The sequence below is a fragment of the Lissotriton helveticus genome, chromosome 1_2 (assembly GCF_964261635.1).
Source record: "Lissotriton helveticus chromosome 1_2, aLisHel1.1, whole genome shotgun sequence".
NCBI classification, from domain to species: Eukaryota; Metazoa; Chordata; class Amphibia; order Caudata; family Salamandridae; genus Lissotriton; species Lissotriton helveticus.
The window spans coordinates 183,305,283-183,328,455 of record NC_136058.1 but is presented as its reverse complement, the minus strand read 5'-3'; the positions used below and the strand labels follow the sequence as shown (position 1 = coordinate 183,328,455).

Here is a 23,173-nt window from a genome sequence, read left to right as displayed (position 1 = left end):
CGACTTGCGTTGGGGGGTGCTGGATAGTGAATAGTTTAATTTACTATTCCAACTCCAGTGTCCGTGGATAGTAGGGAAGGTGTTGGATAGTAAATTAAACTATTACCTATTCTAGAGCGGCCACCAGCGCAATTCGTTGTAATGACATGCATTGAAAAACCTGCGTGGTAAAAGTTGCGTCGTAAGGGATGTTTCCCCTCTACCAGCAGCAACCCTCATAGATTTGAGATGCCATACGTGATGTCATCAGTCATGTGATTTTACATTTCATGAGTGGTGTAATATGTGAGGTCACAGGCAGTGCAAGTTATAGTTAGGACAGATATGTGTAACTGGTGAATTTCAGTGTTTTTCTGGTTTTTAAACATTCGTTTTTATATTATTATTAAATCTAAATATAACTCAAATGTAAACTTAGTGTTTTTTTGTGAATTTCTACGGTTTTGTAATGTAAGTTAACATCTTAGAACCTTACCTACATTTAACTCTACTTTAAACTTTGTGTTTTAACATAAAGTAAGATATTATTACCATACATAACTGTACTTGGTCTATGTGTGCCCACCCCTCCGCACACATCTAACCCCCCTGCTGTGCATGGCCTTAAGTTTTCCGTGCCATGAAGGTTGGTTGCATGGCCAGTGGTGAACCCCACAGACACCAAACCCAAATGTTTTTGTTCCTGTTCTACAGGATCTAAAGTGAAATATCTTGCATTTATTTGTTTTTTCCCAGTTGTCTGATACAATGGACAACAAAACAAAACAAACACAAACAAAAATAATTTAAAATGACTCAGGAAATAAATAACCAGTTGTACTCTACATCCAAAAGAAAGTGCAGTTTGTTGGCCCGAGTACATATTACACCACTTCAGGAGGACCCCCTAAGGACAAGGTAGCATTCCGGTTCCTGGATCTGGGACTAGTTGTTTCAAAACGCCTCCTCACAAAAAGATGGAAGGCACACGATCCACCACATTTTTTTTTTTAAACTTCTTTATTTGAGACTGCATAGTATATCACATTACACATTATGATAGTACGAACAAAGTACAGTCTTTTAACTTTTTCCCCCATCCCATACTTTCCCCTCGTTTGTTTTGGCACCATTTCCATTACGTTTGCAGCCGAAAACACAAAGAACATGCACGTCATAATTAAGCACCCCTCCAACGCCTCCTCCCCTGTCCCCTCCCCGCCCTCCCCATGCGTCAGACCCAAAAGTCCAGCGCCTGAGTAGCCCACCATTACGAACATCAGAATCCATTGCAGTGATATCTCCCGGCCCCGAATGTTCACTCCTTCTCTGATACCCAAGCCTGCAAGTGTCTGCGTTCGCTCATAGTCCTCCATCAAGGCCGTGATAGTGTCTCCATTTGCCCCATACTCTACGAAATTTCTTTGGGAAGCCCCTCGCCTTATATGTGACCCTTTCGGCTGCCATGTAGAGGTCCATGCCCCTTCTCCATTCCTCAAGCAGCGGAGTATCAGGCGCCCCCCATTTCCTGGCTATGTCCTTCTTGGCCACTACCAGGGCTAGCCCCAGAAAAATCAGGAGTGGGCGTGCCAAGTCCACGTCATTGGTCATCCCCAGGAGTACTACCTTCGGGTCTGACGGGATGTTTGTCTCCAGCACCTCTCCCAGTTCAGCTAAGATCTCCCCCCAGTACGTTTGAATGCAGGGACAGGACCAAATGGTGTGTAGGAAGTCTCCCCTGTCGTGGCCGCAGCGCAGACAGCCCGGGTCAGGTATTCTCCCCAGTCTTTAAAGCCTCACCCTATCAAAATAGGACCTATGCAGGACCTTAAACTGGATCAAACGGAGGCGTGATTTAATCGCTACCTCTCTAGGGTGCATCAGTACTACCCCCCCATTCCACATCATCCATTTCTCCCACTTCCCGCTCCCATGTGTTCTTGAGGCCTTCAAATTTGTTTGGTCTATTATTCATGATGGTTTTATATGTCAGGGACACTGCTTTCCCAGGGATTTGTTCCTGCAATAGACGGCCTTCTAGCGGGGCATATTCGGGGAGTATCTCCAGCGATGACCCCTCCGCCCTCCATGCATGTCTGAGTTGCATATATTTAAAGAGCTGAGAGTGGTGAAGTCCATACTCCTTTTGGAGCGATGGAAAGGATTGTAGTACCCCCTTTTTAAGCACATCCCCTAGAGTAGAGATACCTATGGCATCCCACTCCTGGAACCCCTTCAACTTGTGCAACTCCTTCAGCCAGGTGCAGTGCCACAGTGGAGTTTGCTTCGTCGGTTTGTGCTCCCACTGTATTGCCTTTGTCGCCCTCTTCCATGCTCCCAGCGTGATTCTAGTAGCCGGTAGTAGTCTGGCCTGCCCCTTCCCTCCATAGATGTAATGAAGACAGTTGTGGATGCCCATCTTGTGTCGTTCCAGTGCATAGGTGGGGTGTGTGGCGGGTGCGTGGAGCCATTCATTTATGGGTGCCAAGTATTCTGCCCAGTAGTAGGCCTCTAGGTCAGGCAAAGATATTCCACCATCGTATTGGTGTCTCTGTAAGGTCGAGAGAGCTACTCTAGGCTGCTTACCCAACCACAGATAGGACCTTAATGCCGCATGGATGTTTCGGAATGTCCTGCATGGCAAGGGAAAGTATTCATTCTGGAATGCGTAGAGAAATCTGGGGAGCGTGACCATTTTAAACATAGCTGCCCGCCCCAGAATCGTCAGAGGGAGCAATTGCCATCTACTAGCGTTGTCTGAGAAAGTGCGTAGGACCCGGCTGATATTACGGTTGTAGGAGAGGTTATCATCAGCCGTGACAAATATTCCTAAGTACATAAACCCCTCTCTCGTTGTTTTCAGTCTCTTGGGCAGCATGGGCTAGTCCTCCCTACCCTGCGGCTCATAAAGCGTTGACTTGTGCCAGTTAATCTGGTACCCTGAGTTATTCCCGTAACGGTCTAATTCCTCAAACAGTGCCGGTACGGTAGTGTCCGGGTGTGTGACATAGAGCAGTACATCGTCCGCGTATAGGGACAGCTTCTCGTCTGCTTCGTCCGCTGGCCCCATCCGGAACCCGGTAATTCCTACATTTTGTCTTACCGCACAGGCCAGCACTTCAATGGATAGTGCAAACAACAGGGGGGATAAGGGGCACCCCTGCCTGGTACCCTGTTGAATTGGGAAGGCTTCTGATAACGCCCCATTCACCCTAACCCTAGCACTAGGGCTGGTATATAGGAAACTGATCTTATGTCTATATTTGGGCCCGAATCCCATGCGCTCCAGCACACCCTCTAGAAAGGGCCATTGTACAGCATCAAACGCCTTCTCGGCGTCCAGGGAGATGAACCAGTGGGGCTCAGTCCTGTCCTCCACCTCCTTAAGCCAGTTATGGGTCCGTCTTAGATTATATCTGGTGGCCCGTTCCGGGATGAACCCCGTCTGATCTAGGTGGACCAACCCTGATACCACTCGCCGCATGCGGAGTGCGAAGATCGTGGCGTATAGTTTCGCCTCTACATTAAGGAGGGAGATGGGGCGGTAGGACGAGCAGTCGTCCGTCGGCTTTCCCTGCTAGTAGATCGGGACAATTGTTGCCTACCTGAGGTCCAGTGGGAACTGTCCCTCTTCCTCAGCGTCAAGGAATAGGCCCATCAGGTGGCGAGTCAGGAGATCCGCCGTACGATCCACCACATTTGTGGAGTTTGTCATTTCAGGCATGGGCTAGGGCAGAGGGGATTGCCATCGAAGGGAGGAAACGCTGGGGCTGCGGAAGGAGCCTATAGCGGCTCACTGGGAGCAGATGCTTTGTGCGCTTCAGCGAATGGAACAGGAGAGACATGGGGGACACCCGGAGGGAACGGATAATGACCGCACAGGCGGAGACACGCCCTATGCCAATACACTGACGTGATATTTTGGTAGCACTTTGCTTTACTTTTGCTTCAGTTCAGGTACGAGTGCAACCGCACTAATGCGGTCGTAGCTGCAGTGTGCCTAAGGGGCCCCAGGGGCAGGATGTGGGGTAGGGGAGAGGGAGTTACATATGTATACATGGGTTATATCTGCTAAAGGTAATGGTTCCTTTGTTGTATAATTAAACCATCTGTTTCAGTGATCGGGGTTCATGGTCAGTAAGGACCGTACAGGCTGTCACAAGGTTAACACACTGCTCCTATATTGTAATGTCAGAGACTGCATCATGGCTTTTGGACTGAAATAAGGCTGGCTCCTGCATGAGCACTCCTAGCTCCAATCAAAGTAAAGTTAGAATGCAAGTGGCTCCTGGGTTACCGCACACGTATGTGTTGACGAATAGCCTGATACACAATTGTAAGTTTATGTATGAGATGCCTGTCATAACTATGTGTAAAATTAAAACAATAAAAACGGATTTGACAAAAAAAAAAGAAAGTACAGTTTGGAATGAAGAAACTTTAGGAAGTAGGACTCACTGGCTGAAAATGATAAAACACAAACCCTATGACACACAGAAACTGCACACGTTCTGGGCGCCATAAGTATGTAAAATGCACTATTATTTGACGAGTAACGTAAACACATAATAACGTTTTGAGGTCAGTTGCTTTCCGAACTTTAGGTTACTTTGAAGGAATTCCGAATTTGGCGAATGAACTGAGAGACCCACTGGAATCTAAAGACTTGTTAACAACAAAAAATGGTCTACTGTACAAAGCCAACAGAAATTTAGGGTAGTCTGTTTTTCAAATAAGTAAACACTGACTAGAGACTGGGTCTTTGGTTAATATTAACATACTTACTGTTGTCACACCCCATGTTTCATTTCCAATTTCTTCAGCAAGTTGTTCGTCATTTGTAATAAGGAAATTGTCAAAGATGGTCCCAGATTTCACCTGTTGAAATATTTCAGACTTATTATATTGGTCTATAGCAGTGACTCCATTATTAATTAAAGTTTACATTAAATTAAGAGTTGTGATTGCTGAGCCAGACATATAATGAAAGCTTTCAAGATCGCTAAACGTACTTTGTAGATCTTATTTATTTGCAGAATCCTGGTACTGTTTTTGTCCCAAGTATTCATGTCCCCCTATTGCTTTAATTCTGTAAAGGTCTCTAGCTATGTTTTCTACACTCTGGCATCCAGCACAAGTCAGCCCAAAATCCCAATGGGGGTAGGATTGGGAGGTACATGTGCCATGAGAAGCACAAGACCCGCAATAACACTTCGCATCCGGAGTTTTTCACCCTGACACCACACCTCAAAGCAAGTGAAACGTTGCAGTAAAAATGCAGCTGAATATGGGGAAAAGCATTCAGAATACACTCATGATATTCCTGTTAATACATAACAGGAGTTAATCACCTCTGTTCGGAATTACCATTGCTCATACTATCAATAGTTCCCAGAGGAGGGGAGAAATACCAGACAGATTATCATCCTTAGGTTACTTATTGGTAATCTTGATTCCTCCTTCCTTGTCTTATTACTTACTTTAAATGAGCAAAGGAGTTCCACTTAACAGTCTAATCAATGTTATCCCAAGCTGTCTTCTATTTGTACTAGAAATATAAGAAGTACCTGCGACAAATCCCCCTCTCACTGCCTCTTTCTGATGTTACAAAAGCCCTTTAATTAAAAAGCTGATGAAAAATAGGGCAGAGAGGGAGGGTTGTAAGGACAGGGGTGAGGACAGAGGAATTGGAGTAATGAAGATTACTGGTAAGCAATCCAAATATTACCTCCTCATCCCTTTCAGTACCATTTCTTACTTAAATGAGTAATACCGAAGCGGAATCCCTTCATTAGAGTTTGAAAGACTCTAAAGGAAGAATACATCCCACTGAAAGCACTGAACACCAAAAACATTCTTAACTTCCTCAGCCAATAAGTGTGACAAGTAATATTGGATACATGCACAAAGCTATTAGAAAAAGCTAGGAAAAATACAACAAGAAATGACATTTACTCCCAATGGACCCAAAACTAATGATACTTCATATCTCTGACACGCCAGGGGGCAATTGATACAAACTGTCTTTGCTCTTCCTTGGCTTGACTCTGGCGAAGAGGGACAAAGCGCGGGGCTGGAAGGCAGTGGCCCCTCTGTCTTTGGCAGCATGGAAGAATGGTCTAAACTATTGCATGGGTCTAGTGTGGCAGTATGCAAAGCCCTGGGATGTTCACAGAAACCCACTAGGGTGTGGCAAGTGTGGGCGGACTACAGGGAAATAGTTCTGGAGCTTGTCTGTCCCATACAACATTATATAAATGACAAAATACGCCGGTTTGAAGAGGACATGGCGGGCCCGATACGGAGGGACTAATCTGAAGGCTTTTATATTTTGTATCTCATACTGTGATCCTGGGTAAAGGGTGGGGTTGGGCTGTGTTGTACAGGTGCATGCTAGTATACAGTTTTCTTTTTACATACATCTGTTGTTGCACATATTGTTGGCCAGCTGGCCGTATGTCTTTGGAAAATAAAGTTTAAAAAATCTGACTACAAAAAAACAAATGACATTCAAACAGTCATAGATTTAACAAGAACCTGAGACCAACAATGAATCCTTAGCTGCATCCAGCCTATAATGCATAATGAAAGTGAGGACGTTGAGGTGGCAGCTCTGAAGATATCAACAATAGATGCCCCCAACCATTCTGCCCATGAAACTGCCACCCCCTTGTGGAATGGGCCTTACTCACACCCCGGAGGTCTCCACCAGCTATCTGATATGCTAAAGAACAAATAGACTTTCTCCATCTACTCTAAGTGGAGTTAGAAGACTTCTAACCACTTTTAGCAGGGGCAGAATTTATAAATAGGCTGTTAGAGTTCTTAAAATCAACTGTTTTCTTAAGATAAATCTTTACAGTCCTTACAACACATAAAAGGTGAATCAAGGGATTCGAACTTGAGGATGAACCTGACTCCAAGAAGGGAGAATCATTTCTTGATTCCTATGGAAAGGGGTATTTACTGCAGACAAAAATGTGGGGCTTAAGGAAAGTACAATACAATCCTAAAAAGAAATCAGATAGGGACGGCAACACTCTAGTTCTCCCAACTCCCCAAGTCTCTTTGCTGTAGTGAAGACTATCAGAATAAAAACCTTGAGTAAGACATTTCTCAGAAACCTCAAGGGGTTTGAAATGAAGACTTATATAGAAAAGCTAAAATCAAGGGGAATTCCCTAGGAGTCAAAGGGGATCTAATCAAATCCTAATGAATAAATTCCTCTCTCAATAAATAGATTCCTCTCATAATCTTCTCCTTTAGCCTATCACCTGAGCTCATTGGGCACCACAGTGACAGTATTATCTATACAAGACAGAAGCAGCGCCTTCACAGGAGAACTTCACTCTATGTTTGTTCTCCGGGAACCTGATCTGAATCAGATTCTGAACCAACTCAGAAACCCACCCTGAAGATTCTATCCTGTGACCTATTAAGTGAATGGTGGATGTTTAATACTATCTCTGTATCAACGAGGTGCGCAACACCCATTGGGATCACGGGGCTTCAGCCCCCCCGTCGTGTGTGTCAGCCCAGGCAGAGACAGCTTTGTGGGCTGGCGAGCAGCTACTTGCAGCCGCACCCGAGTACTTAACAGGTCTATAAAAGCCCATTTACGTGTAAATGAGGCTTTTGTTGTGTGTGCACCCCTTCTTACAGCCACTCTGTCCATGGTTGGAAGAATCAGCCCCCCCCAAAATATTTTTCAGCCCCCTCTGAAATTTGTTTCTAGTTGCCCGCCTGGTGTCAACATACCATATCTTACTTGAGTTTGTTTCTTTTGATGTATCTGTTTTTGTTTATCAACCATATGTGCAGTGCTCGGATTCCCTTGGGTCATGCTCCCACTTTCAAAAACACTCTAAATAAAAAACCCTTGGTCTCGACATTTCAAAGCCCATAAAATGTTTTGATAAGAGTGGTTCAATTGAAGAAAGGTTATTCCACGGAGATCTAAAGGCTCTACTGGCAGACCATTGTAGCGTATGTGTAGGCAGGGACCATTTCTTATCAAAGCCATCCTGAAGAAATTGCCAATTTGTCCTCCAGAGAACTCTGACCTGGAGAGAGATTGTTAGGCCTGCACCAGCTACCAAAAGAAGCCTAATGTTGACTATAACCCTTACTGGTGGAACTTCTTCTGGGGACCTGCAGAGAGATAGAAACAGGGAAGGCTCTACTCCTGATCCACAGCAAGATACCAAAGAAGAGGGAACCCAAGTTTTCCCATCCAGAAGGACAGTACTATGATCATGCTGTTTCTCTCTGAAGTCTTGCCAAAACCCTTAGTATTAGGAGAATAGGATTGAAGGTGCAAAAAAGGCCTTCCAGTCACGGCTGGTTTATGCTTCCACCCCATTGCTGACAAACCTTGAGAAGAATCTTAAGAGTTGGGAGCACTGATGTTTTGCAAAAAGGTCTATAAGAGTAACACCCACGTCTGACAAATCAATACAAATTAAGGGACTCAAGACGAGCTCTTGGGAGCATCAAAAAACTCAGCTTAGCTAATCTGCCCAAGAGTTTAAAACTGATATGGACTGCTCTTAGATAAAGTAGATTCTGGCTGCCCAAAAATATACTGATGAGTTAAAAGTCTGAGGGCCTGTGAGCCGGTGCCAAACTGGTGATTTAGTTAAGTCTTGGCTACCATATTGTCTGTACGAATCAGTAGAGCTTTACTTTTCAAACTGGTTCAAAAGAACTGTACTGCCCTCAAATTGCCATTAGTTTCTTGCAGTTAAAAGACAGAGGGGCAGATTTACAAGCCACTTGTATCATCTTTACGAAACCGTTGCGTCACTTCTGTGACGCAGTGACATCATAAACAATGCGTCACTATGCAACAGATTTACAACGTGATGCATCTAGTGAGATGCGTCACGTTGTAAAGCCCTGCGCTACATTATACCTGCGTCAGGTATAATGTATGCAGGGTGGGTGTTCCATCGCAAGGAAGCCCCGTCAAAGTGACACAGTGAAATCAACAAGATTTTACGGAGTCACTTTTATGTCCATGCTGCATCAAAACCTTACGCCTGCTTGAAGCAGCCGTAAGAAGAGACGCAGCATGTTAGGTATAGGCTGCCCCTGAGCATTGCTGGAGTTGCGTGGCACTTGCAACACGACTCCAGCAATGCGCTGCCCTTATACCAGAAGATGCGACACGCATCTGGCTATCCTTGCACCATGGTGCATCGCATTGTAAATGCGACGCATTGTGGTAGGGCAAGGGTATTCCTGCATGTCGCATCTTTACTGGCGCATGCCTGCTAATATGCAAGGATGCGCCAGTCTTTGTAAATCTGCCCCATTATCTTCTCAACCCTCTTTCAGAGACCCCAAGCTGTCTGGGACCCCTAACTTGCCCATAACCCGAACTGTTGCCATCTTTAGTTACAATAATTGGATGAGGATAGGAAAAAATATTCCCCTGGTCCAGAGTTGAGGGCATCCTCCACCAAGATAAGAGCTCTCGAGTCAATGGAATCAGATTCTCATATTTCTTATGGACTGGCACTCAAAGACTCTGAATATGTCAAACTGCCTACACTTACTGGAGGCAAGCCTAGGGAACAAAAATAGAGATACGCCTGTAAAAAAAAAAGATAAAGCCAACTACATTTGAATGATGGAATTGCTGCCATTCTTAATTTTGCAAATCGCTCAGCTATATAACCTTGATAACCAGTTGTGGAACTCTATATGTCTAAACTTCGCAAAGCCGTCCTCTGTGGGTCCAAGCTCTGCGGGTATTTGGAAAGCAGAGGCTTTGATAAAGGATGAGAATAATTTTATTCGATCACTACTAAAGCCCACATGGAGCATCTGGTGCTTCCGTTATGGCTTGACCTCACTCTAAAATCTCTACCCCTATTTCCAATTTCAAGCCCCTATTATACTGGATAAGCATTTGGATATCGAGTGGTTTGGTCCTATATAGAGAAGCCATACCAGATGTCAAACACAGGCCTACAGCCCTTAAGATTCCATGGATGTATTGGGAAACAACCTTTACAACGCAACTTTTACAACGCACTACCATTACAACAAAACTTTTACAGCGCAAGATCCATTACAACGCATGTCATTACAACACAGTCATTACAACGCATACCATTACAACGCATGCCATTACAACGCATACCATTACAACGCATACCATTACAACGCATAGTACCCTTGCACTATCCAACACTTACCCTACTGTTGCACCCCCTGGAGTTAGAATAGTAATTTTTACCCCTACACTATCCAACACTTACCCTACTGTTGCACCCCCTGGAGTTAGAATAGTAATTTTCTACCCCTACACTATCCAACACTTACTCTACTGTTGCACCCCTGGAGTTAGAATAGTAATTTTTAACCCTATACTATCCAATACTACCAAACATGCGTTATAATGGTATGCGTTGTAATGGTATGCGTTGTAAAGGTAGTATGCGTTGTAATGGAATGCGTTGTAAGGGTAGTTTTTGGAAATTCGTTGTAATGGCATGCGTTGTAATGGAATGCGTTGTAAAGGATGTTGCATTGTAAAAAATTTGTTGTAAAGGCATGCGTTGTAAAAGTATGTGTTGTAACGTCATACAACCCAGGAATTGGGCCTGAGCAATTACTGGCTGATCCTTCATCGATCTCAATTACCAGTATAGGCTTTGGCCGCCATAAGTGTGGCAGGGTATGCTCAGACGTGAGTCCCTTGCTCACTTTGCCACTGGATTCAAGCAAGCCGGACTGAAGACGGCTGGAATGCCAGAAACCGGTCCTCGGAAGCTTGTTTCCGGTCCAGGGAAGACATGGCTTGGCAGTTCGGGCTGGACTGTTCCCATGAGGCACAGGGTCAGACTGATTTGCATATAGCCACGTCTGAACTGGGGTGGCAGAGTGGGCTAAAGAACGGTGATGGATTAAATCCAGATCTTTTGACTGGGTGTGAGTGTTTGATTGATTCAGATGCTCCGTCCATCACCACCCCCTTTTGTACCTCTTTCAAAATATACTTGCCCTTGAAGTAAAAGGGTCACTTGGAAAACCAGATTCTTCCTCCTCGTAATCAGGAGAAACCCAAGAGGAACACGAGGATGGCAAGAAGTTGGAAATATAGGACCCTTCTCAAGATATTGGATACTGATGAGAAGGAGAACTCCTGCTATGATGTAGATAATAGGTCTTCGATAGAGATTTGTCCATCTCCTGGAGATTCCTCTCAGAAGCTGAAGGTGGCCTGTGGTCTTGTTGTCTTCCATGAAGGTATCTCTCATTTCGAAGAAGAAGGATGCTTTTTCTGTAGGCGTTGCTTCATCTTGACTCATGCAAAGATACACATCAAGTGAATGGCACACTCAAGGTGAATAATATACCTTAGGGTCCTCTGAAATATGGATATAAAAACACGCCTGATCAAAAATATAATCTGAACCCCCCCCCCCCGGGCCCACAGACCAGAAGGGACGTCGACGCTGTGGCGCAAGACGCAGTGGGTCCACGCACCGACGGCAACAGTGAGTAGTGGCCCCCCCCCCAGGCCCACAGACCAGAAGGGACATCAACGCTGTGGCGCAAGACGCAGTGGGTCCACGCACCGACTGGAGGAGCGTTACCGGTCACTGAGAGCCACAACCATCGGTGGCTGGGGGGGACAGCATAAGTGGGGGCAGTGACTGAGGTCCACCCGGTGCTATACCCAACACTAAGCCGACCCGAAGTGACTTGTCTGAGACTCCCCCCCCTCCCAGGGGCCAGCAGCAGTCCAGTGGCCCTGATAACTCTGCGATCATGACCAGGGGGGGTAGCAGCACCGCTAAGCAAGTAACCATCGATAAATTCACCGGGCCTGGTGGGGGCCCTGGGCCATCAGGGGGCGGCTCGCCTGGAGGGGCGCCGGACAACGCGGCCCTTATGGCGGCCATAACCCAGTCACGGGACATGCTGGATGCCAAGATAGGGGCTGTTGGCGCAGATGTGACCCTATTGCGCCAGGACCTGAGGAACGCCGTGGCGCGGATCACGGAAGCAGAATCCAGAGTGTCAGTGGTGGAGGACGACGTGAGTAACCTTAAAAAGAGGATGGCGGCGATGGAAACTGCGCAGCGGATTACGGCGCTCCGGGTGGAGGATGCAGAAGGGCGGGCGCGCCGAAACAACCTCCGCTTCCTTGGATTTCCAGAGAGCTGTGGGAAGGGTGGCATGGAACAGTTCCTTACACAGTGGCTAGAATCATGGATGCCCCCGGGGACGCTGTCTGCATGCTTCGTTATTGAAAGGGCGCACCGCGCCCTGACGCAGAAACCACCTGAGGGCGAGCGGCCTAGGGCGGTAATCGCACGGCTGTTGAACTTCCACGACAGGGACGCCATACTGAGGGAAGCTAGAAATAAAGAAACCCTCTTATGTGAAAATCAAAAGATCTTGATCTTCCCTGACTACACCAAACTCGTCCAACAGCAACGCCACTCTTTCATGGCAGCCAAGGCAAAGTTGAGAGGCCTTAAGCTACAATATTCCCTGCTGTACCCGGCGCGCCTGAGAGTGATCTTCCAGTCACGGACACTGTTCTTTGATACGCCGGAGGACCTTTTCAGATGGACCGATGAAACGGTGCAGGTCAGACCACATTCTCAACCGGGGCTCAATCCAGGCTCCCCTGAGGGCGCGCCTCGGCCACAGCGCGATCAGACGTCTAGACACGGACGAACCAAACGCTCCAAATCACGCAAGCGCGCAGCCTCGGCCGATGGCGCACGAAACACTGTTAGAACCGAGGACTCCGAACAATCTAGCACGGATCACTGAAGTCTCCGGGGCCTCGGCTCCCTCTTCTGCTATTACTGCTGCCAATCCTAGATGGACGCACCTGGTCGCCTGAGACCCACTGTATCTTCAGCTGTATCGCGGCCTTGTGACAGTACATCTAATGTCTACTGAGCGTGGACGAGGTTGTGGGGTGGGGTTCGGGGACTCCATGATAGTGGCTGCCACTCTCCCGTTTGTGAGAGGGACACTGAGGGGAGGGGGTGAGTTCACTGTTCCTCTTTGGGATGTTGGGATCCATTGGTATGGATGGGCCTGAGCCCTCTGTTTTGGTCTCGGGACTACCCATGCCGCGACAGGTACCTCATAGTTCATTGGGGTATAGGGTGGGGGGAGGCAGGGGACGGGCGGTCAGGGTTGTGGCTGCTGAGTTGGGGTTGGGGAATGTTGGGGATTGTGGGGCTAGGGGGTTGGAGCTGTTCTCTGGGGTGGATGGTGCACTGCATGTGTGTGTCGTTATAATGATTCGTGTGACGTGGGGTGGGTGGCGCTGGAGTGGGGGGCTCGCGTGGTGGACTCCAAAGGACTATGGCTGACTCGACTCGGCGGCTTCCGGAAGACTCTATGCGGGTGATTACGTGGAATGTCAGGGGATTACTGGACAAAATCAAGCGTGGGGCAGTGTTGCGATGGGGTAAGAGTGCAGCGGCAGATGTGTTATTGCTCCAAGAAACTCATATGATGGGCACAAAGGCGCTGGGCCTGCAGAGGTTTGGGTATCAGCAGGTTTTCCATGCCGGGTTCTCGAGGGGATCCAGGGGAGTAGCCATATTGATACACCGTAGAATACCATACGTCCATGAGAAACAATGGGTGGATCCCCAGGGTCGCTACCTGTTTGTGAAAGGCATGGTGGGCACGGAACCTATAGTGTTTGGGAGTGTGTACGCCCCCCCCCCCCCCTACAGTGGGCCCTGGCTGAGAGACTGTTTTCTGTATGGGAAGATATATCCGGGTCAGTGGCAGTAATTGGGGGAGATTGGAATGACGTAATGGATGTGTGTGTGGATCGCCGGAGGCGCCAAGAGACGACTGCAACTCCTCCCCTTTCCCTTCCACCCACCAGACTGCATGCCATGAGTGAGGGGCTGGGATGGGTGGATGCTTGGCGACATATGCACCCAGCGACCCGTGAATATACCTATGTCTCGGCGGTGCATGGGTCATTCTCGCGCTTAGATTATGTGTTTTTACCTCGTGAATGCCTGAGTAGGGTGAAGAGCGCAGACATCTTGCCGAGAGGATTATCCGACCACTCCCCAGTTTCAGTTAGCGTGGACCTCCTGCGAAAACGGCAGCCGTTCAGGTGGCGGATGTCCTCGTGGCATCTGCTACAGCCAGCTTATACTAAACACTTGCGGGAAACCATAGATCACTACTGGCGGGAAAACCTGATAGAGGGGGCAGACGTAGAAGTGGTGTGGGAAGCAATGAAGCCTACCGTACGTGGGGTGGATATCGCATGGTGCTCGGAGGCCCGTAGGCGGCGCCGGGAACAGACTGCGGTGGCGGCTGAGCGAGTGGAGACCCTTGAACGGGAACGCCGCGAGGGTGGCGATGAGGTCGGACTGAGGCTGCTTCTACAAGCACAGCAATCGTACGCGTCCCTCTTGATGGATGAAGCCAGGCAGGCGTGGCTGGCCACAAGAAGTAGGGTGTATCAATGGGGGGACAAGTCGTGCTCCATGCTCCATAGATTATGCCAACACAACTTTCAACCCCTCGTGCTGCCGGGCATCACAGACGACAATGGGGAGGTACTGACTGACCCTAACGAGTTGGCAGCGAGCTTCGCCACGTACTTCGAAGCCCAATACGCCTCATGTGACCAATTGCCTGAGGGCGATTTAGCCCGGTTTTTCGCGGACCTCCCGCCCACCCAGGTGTCAGACGAGGCCAGGAAGGCCTTGGACGCACCCCTCACAGCGGAGGAGCTGGGAGACGCTCTGGGGCAACTCAATGCGGGCAAGGCTCCTGGCCCTAATGGCTACCTGTGTGAATTTTTAAAGAAATTCCACGTACAGCTGGGGCCCCACTATCGCAGAGTTCTTGAGGCGGCGAGAGCGCGGGGCGCGTTGCCCCCAGATTGGCGCCATGCCGAAATAGTGGCATTTCAGAAGCCTGGTAGACCCCCGGGTAGCCATGACTCATATAGACCTATTTCCCTCATCAATATCGAGGCAAAAATATTGGCCAAGGCCCTAGCAAACCGTCTGGCTCCGTATATTACGGATCTGGTCCACTCGGATCAGGCAGGATTCATGCCCCACAGGGCGACGCGACATAATATCCGACGGGCACAGGCGGCGATAGACGCTGTTGGAGCCTTTTGGGGACCGGGCGGCGTTGCTATTGGCCGATATCAACAAGGCTTTCGACTCGGTCAGCTGGTCGTACATATTTGCATTGCTATCGTGGCTCAACCTAGGCCCAATTTTCCGGTCCTATGTCAAACTACTTTATACGGACATCACGGCCTCGGTGCGAGTCGCTGGGGCGGTGTCGGAGACGTTCCACATTGGCCGGGGGACTAGGCAGGGGTGCCCTCTTTCCCCCTATCTGTTTGCCTTAGCCATGGAACCCCTAGCTGCCAGAGTCCGTAGTGATGCGCTGATTCGGGGCTTCGAATGGAATGCCACCCTATCGGATAGAATTGCATTGTACGCGGACGATGTCCTCTTCTTCCTCACCGATCTACAACGCTCCGGCCCACGTGTCCTGGAGGTCATGCAACTGTTTGGGGAAGTTTCAGGTTTATACCTGAACTTACGTAAATCCACCTTATGGGTACTACATGGGGACACGGTGACGGAGCCCTGGGCTTCGGAACTGCAAGTGGCCACAGTTGGTATGAAATACCTCGGGGTGTTTCTATCAAACTCGGCGGATACGGCCTGGGAACGTAACCTACTGCCCGTCTGGGAGCGGGTCCAGACGGATGTCAAGACTTGGTCCCGGATGCCCCTATCGATCTTTGGCCGGTCAGCTATCTTTAAGATGGTTGCACTACCGCGCCTACTCTACCAACTACAGAACCATCCGTATCCTATCCCACCCCAATGGTTTCGGCAGGTGAACTCGGTGCTGGGCCACTTCCTCTGGGCTGGCGGTGCTGCCAGGGTAGCGCTGCGCACTTGTTTTCTGTCCACATATTGTGGGGGCCTAGCCGCCTCGGATATACAGTCGTACTACCAAGCCGCTCATCTCCTTGTTTTAAATGAATGGTGGTATGGTGACGGTGGAGATCCGGCCTATGCCCTGGAACGTGCGCTGATGGGTGATCACTCGCTCCACACCATTCTATACTCATCCCGGCTACGTCGGCCACTGCCGAGAGTCACTAAACTTGTATTTGCGATATGGCGACAGGCACTGCGTCGCGTGGGCTGGTGGGGTCGACTGACCGCGGAAACGCCGTTATGGCGCAACGGGTTACTACCGGAACTGTCTAAGCTGTCAGGCTTTGATGGCTGGGACTCTATAGGCATTTCGCAGCTCGGCCATGTGATGTTCGGGACGACTCTTAAGTCCTTTCAGGCCCTTCGTACCGAATTTGATATGCACCAATCTCAATTCTTTCGTTATTTACAATTCCGACATGCGCTGACGCCCAGTATAGCCAATCTTGACTCGCTCCCGGAATTCAGCCCGATCGAAGCGAAGGTCTTCATGGGCGATCTTGAGGACAAAAAAGTATCACGCATCTACCAGACCATGGTCACGCATTGCTCATCCACTCTTCTTCCGCTGAAGGCGCACTGGGAGGCCGATGTAGGACCATTAGATGAGGATGATTGGCGGGAGGCATTAGAATCCCCGAGGGGGGCGGCTATAGCGATACGGTTTCGCCTCATACAGTTCAAGGTTCTACACAGGGCCTACTATACCCGAGAGCGTCTGTGGAGGGCGGGCCTGATTGGGTCCCCGGAATGTCTGAGATGTGGGGCGGAGGTGGGTACGTTGCTCCACACAGTGTGGTCGTGCTCCAAACTAGTTGGCTTCTGGAGGGGTGTTTGGGGCTGTCTGTCGGAGGTGCTGGGCTGGACCCTCCCCCGTACCCACCGCCTGGGTCTATTACACATCCTGGAAGGGGTTGGTGGTAATATCTATAAGCGGCATCTGCTCCTACTGGGGCTGGTGGTAGCTAAAAGAGACATGGCCCGAGCATGGAAGGACGTGAGGCCCCCCCCCCTGAATGCATGGAAGGCAGGATTAGACTTTTGTATGGGCCTGGAGAGGCCAATCTTTGAGGCACGAGGATGCCCTCGTAAACATTTCAAAATATGGAAGAGTTGGGCGGACTACAGAGGGTTGACACTGGACCCCCCGGCGGAAACGGTGGAGGACCTATAGCCCTATATGCTCCTGCGAAACCCGTTCCCGCACACACACTTGACACGTCAAAAGCTTCCGTCATCATGGTTCACACACACATGCATGGGGTTAGGGAGGGTTGAGGGAGGGCTCAGGGAGTTGGGTGGGTAGATTATTGAAAAGATGAAGGTGGGGTTAATCTTTTCGTGTATCCTTGATTCCATTGATTCATTGTTTCAACGCTCAGATTTATATTGTGATTGTAATTACAATGCCTGGTGGTATCGTCCTGACTGTGGGATGCCACCTTAATTCATATGCTCATCTTTATCAATAAACCGGTTGTGAAAAAAATAAATATATAATCTGAACCTTAAGAGAACAACAAATGTTTTCCCTTCTTCCCTGACAAAAGTTTAATTATTCTATAAAGCTATTATTCATATTTGACCACATATAAGTACAGAAACATGATTGTTAAAAAAGCAGGACTAAGTAAAGAGTGAGGGTCTAATATCAACAGCATTAGGCCTCATTTGGCTTTTTAGGAAGAAAGTCAGTATTATCAAAGACTTTGCTTTCTTTTCTTTAAAAAACGTTTTCAGCCACATCTTCTCTAAACATGCTGGAAAAAGGTCACAGGCACCTAAACCGCCCTTTTTTATTTAAGCTTTCCTTACCCCCACTCTGCAAACCGATACAGAGGGAGAAGAGAGAGGTCAACAACAAGGAAGAAGACAGGCTCCTTAAGATAAGTCCCAAAACATTCTCAGTTTAAGCCAAACCAATCACTACAAGCATGGATCTAAATACAAACATTGGGCAACAGGGACCGCAACACAGGAAATGCCCAGTATGAGCACTCTTCAGTATGCCTTCCACCTTCTTATCAACTGGGTCAGCCACCACAAGATCTTCTGTTAATAAAGAAGGTTTCACCATCAGATTTGCCAAAAGAGGGTCAATAACTAGGTACTGTGGAAGCTCAATCTCACCCTCTGCTAAGGGATACAGTCTTTCCCTAAACCTAGCCACTGATACTCTGTTAGGATTCTTCTGTTATCTTTTTAGTAAGCCCTGAATAGCAGGAATAACTGGAACCTTAGGAAACGAAGGACTTTGAAACCGGTGAAACCACTCCCCAAAGGTACTGGACTGTTCATCTTCCAGAAAGAGCTGTAGATTTGATGAAAGGTAAGAGATTGCTGGCTTCAGATCCTCATTCAAAACATACTTCCCCCTTGGAGCACATGGGTCACCCTGAAAAACAGATTCTTCTTCCACATAATCAGGAGAATCCCAGGAGGAGCATGAGGATGGCAAGGAGACTGAAAAATATGAACTTTTGAAGATTCCCAAGACTGTAAAAAGGAGAGCTCCTGCTAAGATGTTATGTTATATTAATTTAGTTTGATATCGTGCATGAACTTCCCCGGGAGGGGTATCTCGTGCAAGGACAGATCACAGGCAAGGAGAGACGCTAAGTTTAAACAACACTGTCTTGAGAAGTTTTCTGAATTTGATATGGTCTGAACAAGCTCGGATGTGGTATGGCAATTCAGTCCAGTAGGAGGGGGTCAAATAAGAAAAAGACCTTTCACCCACTCTTGATCTTCTGACATGCAGGACAGTGAGCAAAGCTTTTTCTCTGGATCTCAAAAGCCTGACTGGACAGTAATGTTTTAGCTGTGTACGATGTAGATCATAGGCCTCATACAGAGATCTGACGAACTCTTGGAGATGTCTCTCAGAAGCTGAAGATGACCTTTGGTTTCCTCGTCTTTTCACTCCATGAAGGTTTCTCGTATTCGAAGGAGACGGAGACCCCGATATGGTCCCAGTTTCAGAGGTTCAGTAACCTGCCCAACATTAGTATAGGGGTGCTCCGGAACTGGCTTGTGAGGCGAAACCATGTGTGCTCTCTCCACCAAAAAAAGAACTGTGGTGCAGTGCCATCATAAATATTTGTGAGTAGCCAAATCAGCACTTTACGTCTCTGCCTACTCAGGGACACCTTCTGGGCAAATCGTACTCCTATGTGAACAGCCTTCAGCATCCTCCTCCCTATTACATAAGAACTACTTGGCCACCGCCAGCTCCTTCAGTTTAGTCTGAAGTTCCTAGACAGTGAGGCACAGGGATGACAGTGTTCAATCATTTTTGTCACTATTCCTGCAAAGTGTCTATGGTCGGTGCTTAACAATTTTACGTCAATTGCCACAGCATCAATGTTATTTTCCAGTGTGGAACTAGTATCCAAGGTAGCTTTCAGGGTGGCTTCAAATTTCTCTGTGTGCCCTTCCAGCTCCATCCCTACAGACCTCAACACACACTCTGTTTCCAGGTCCCCATCAGAACGCATCTCAGCAAATTTCTCTGTTGGCTGACTTTTCCCACATTTATGTCACAGTTTTGGGAGTGGTCGTGGGGCACCGACACATTAGAGGCAACTCTGTAAAACAGTTTACAGGCAGTCCCTTATTATTGTCAGAGCCTGTCATTTTATATAGTAAGATTATAGCCAAGGTCCTTTGTACTCCAGTGCAAAGAGAAGCAAAGCCCCAATCCCCCCCCCCCCAAGAGGGCTCTTTGTCCAATTTTCTATTTGCTTGTTCACTTGAACTTAGTCAGGGTGTCCAGAGGCAACACCCCACAGCCACTGCAGCTCAGTCCTCAGGAGTAAGACCAGCTGGGAATTCCCAATGTGTCTGTTTGCCTACTTGCAGCCATGTTTCCTCTCTTGTGTCCGAGAAAGTCTGCTTATTCCCTCTCCTTGTCTGGTTCTCCTGAGACCCGCCACAAACGCTAAACAAGTCCTAGAGGCTCTGCTACCTTGTTCTGCAGATGCTCTGCACTCACCTCAAGCATTTTCTTTGCATGCGTGAATCCTCCCAAGTCCTCAATGGCTGGCAGAGGGTGGGGCACTTGGCTGCCCGCGTCCCTTCTCTTTTTCTTTGTGTGGCTCTCCCGAGGCATGCCGTAGGGTCCAAACAAGCCCCACAGCCTCTGCTCACCATGTGCTGCAGGTTCAGCACTCAGCTCTCATCAGCCTGCTTTAGCAGTCTTTCTATCCGCCGCCATCTTGCTTCAGGGCTGCAGTCCACAGGCCTCCCTTCCTTCCTCACTTGTTCTTAAACCGGTTTGATCCACAGTCAATCCATTCTGTCCACTCAGCAACTTTCAGTTCAGTCTATTGATCTGCAGATCACCCCAGAGCAGGCAAGATTCCTGTTGATTCCAGGGTGGCCTGCAGGAGTAGCACTGAAGTTTGTCTTCCTCCATATTATGCTTGGCCATGCCCCAGGCAGCGTTGCATGTTTGATGGCACTTTCAGACCTCTTGGTGGCTTTCAATCCAATTAGCACTGAAGTACTACTAACATTTTTACAAAATATTTAGACATTGGGTTGTGATTTCTTACCATGTTTGCCTCCTCATTCTGTGTGACTGGTTTGATGTATTTAATGCCTAATGCATCTGCATTTAATCAAATGGTTTGAATGTAAGTAATTTAAAATTACATATTTGTGTTGAAATAAACAAAGGCCTGAATCACTTGATTAAAAATCTACATTTGGTAACATTTATTTCCCTATAGAAGCAGGGAGCAGCATTTGTTTTCCCAGTTCCTCCTTCTTTCATAAGCTTCTGTATACGTTCAGCCCCCTTTACTGTTCATTTCCATTTCCCTCATCAGTTTCTGCTTTCTCTGTTTTTATGAGAGTCCCCTACATCTTATATTGATGCTTGTTAATTCCTAAACACTTTGCTTTAACTGCCTCACCCATCTCTCGTCTACTCTAACTTGCCATGTTTTGCAATATTTTTGAATCCCTTTTCTGTTTTTCCTATCTTGCTTTTCAAACTATGTGCTTCAATATAGTCAAATGATTTGAATTAGTTACAAAGTGTCCTGACTTCTTCCTGTTCTAGCTTACTACTTTGAAGCAGGCTGACTCCACGTTCGGTTGTCTTTTCCAGAGGTGTTGCGAGTGTCGGTCAAAGTACAAAGAACTCTGACGGACACACGTGTATCCACTGCAGGTTTTAAGTCTCTGGCATAAAGTGGGAACCTTAGACGACTCTGTTCAAGTTACTTTCAGAGTTCATCATTTAGAATTTCAGGATCGTGACCCAACCATTAAGGACGACCATTTTTCAATAATTCTCCGACCTTCCTGTCGTGAAACTCCCTCTAAGTACCTGCTGGGAACCTGTTTCATTAACTGGATAAAACAGCTGCTACATATTGTACAGGGGCCATCTTGTATATCCTTTTTTGTCCTGAAGATGGTCTCAGCTATTCATTTGTAGAGACCAAAACGTCGACCTACGCTCTTTCTTCCTGGATTAAGATACCAAATTTCATTATAGAAGAAAAGCGTTTACAACGGTTATAATGAAGTTGTTTGATTTCTGATATATGTACTTCATGTATTTCTGTTGATATACTTTCAGTACCCTATTTAAGATTTACAACATATATAAAATATAATTTTTTTACATACACCCGTGTTCTCTTTGTTCTTTACGTCTGGATCACATAGTGTGACCATATTAAATTGATCTATTTAACAAAAGTTATTGAATTCATTTACAGACTGTCATTTAAGTGGGTCTTGGATTTAAATCACTAAAAATATCTAACATTTAAAATCAAAATCCCTTGAAGGTACTTCTACCCTTTTATTTCTTCCTGTTCTGTCACTTTCAGAGGCTCAGAATGGAGGGGCTGAGAAGTCTGCTGTGAGGTTTCAAAGCCCTCATTTATACACAGGCTTGTAGTGTCAGTATCTGATCTTCAGAACAATATTGTTCCCTGTCCTTAATATTTTGAGGGCCAAAGAGGTTCTTGCTGGGTGTAGTCCTGAGCAAATGATATTGATGTATATGGTGTTTCTATCAATCCCATTCACTTCAAATCACACTTGCATGAATAGGATGGATGTGCACAGGAGCATTCTGGCATCTTTATTCCCACTTGCCTACGTCCTTCTGTTGCGCAAATACTGAATGAAAGGGGAAGCAAACCTATAAGCTTGTATATGTGTGAGGTGAACAAGCTATTTACCTTTGGCAGCAATGTTTCTGGTGGAAACTCTATATAACCACATATTCCTCAGCTTTACAATATTCCCCAGACTGAATCTGGAGGGTTTTCATAGTAGTGAACCTGCATGCCACTAAGTGGTGCTGAGTTGCTCCTCACTGGGTTAGTTCCACCCCGGAAGCGATGGAGCGGAGCTGCATACAAGCGCCGCCAGCTTCTTGCTTGACTCTTTCCACACCCATGGACACAGAGCACAAAACAATTGGAGGTATCACTGTACAGAACTCTAATTTAGGACCTTTTTAGATAAGAACAGTAGACTATATTACAGAACAGGGAGGTGAGAGGGCAATGAGGGGTTTATGGTTAAATAGAATATCCACCAGAAAGCTTATTGCCAAAGGTAAGTAACTTGTTAGTTTGATGGATACTTCTAACTGCAGATGCCTCACATTTAGAATAAACACCAAACTAGAGCTTTCCAAGGTGGAGGGTCTGTGGAGTGGGGTCAAAACATCTTGCAGGACTGAATGGGTGAAATGCTCTTTCCATTGGACCTGCTTAAGGCAGTGGTGCTTCATGAACGTGTGCATTGATGCCGACATCGCAGCCTGACAGATGTAACAGGCACTCCATGTGCCAGTGCGGTGGTGGCAGCCTTGGTCCTCGTAGAATGGGCCATTAGTCTGGGCCAGAGTTGTTTTTTGGCCAATGTGTAGAAGGCCTTTATGCAAAGATCTATCTACCTTAACAGAGTCCTTTTCAGCACCAGGATAATGGATTTTCTGGCGATTTATAAATTTATTTAGCAAAAATAAATGTTGACCTTTGGGTGAATGAGACAACAATATACACACAGATTGTTTCTAAAGTAATATTTGAATTCAATAATACACAATAAGGAACACAAACAACAGTAAGGAAAATATCAACCTTCGCAGCAATTTAACTTGATGGTTATGGAGTTTTAAATTGATCAAAGGCACATTTGACTTGATCAACTGTGAGCGT

The 23,173-nt window shown here is 47.2% G+C and overlaps 1 protein-coding gene across 1 annotated transcript in view; it reads right to left on the bottom strand.

Moving 5' to 3' along the window:
- Nucleotides 1-23,173, bottom strand: part of LOC144799482 (calreticulin-like) — a 161,847-nt gene that overhangs the window by 3,622 nt on the left and 135,052 nt on the right. The window contains exon 8 of the mRNA XM_078670817.1: nucleotides 4,765-4,857. Coding sequence (XP_078526943.1) covers nucleotides 4,765-4,857 — 93 coding nt within the window. The remainder of the gene's footprint in view (nucleotides 1-4,764; nucleotides 4,858-23,173) is intronic.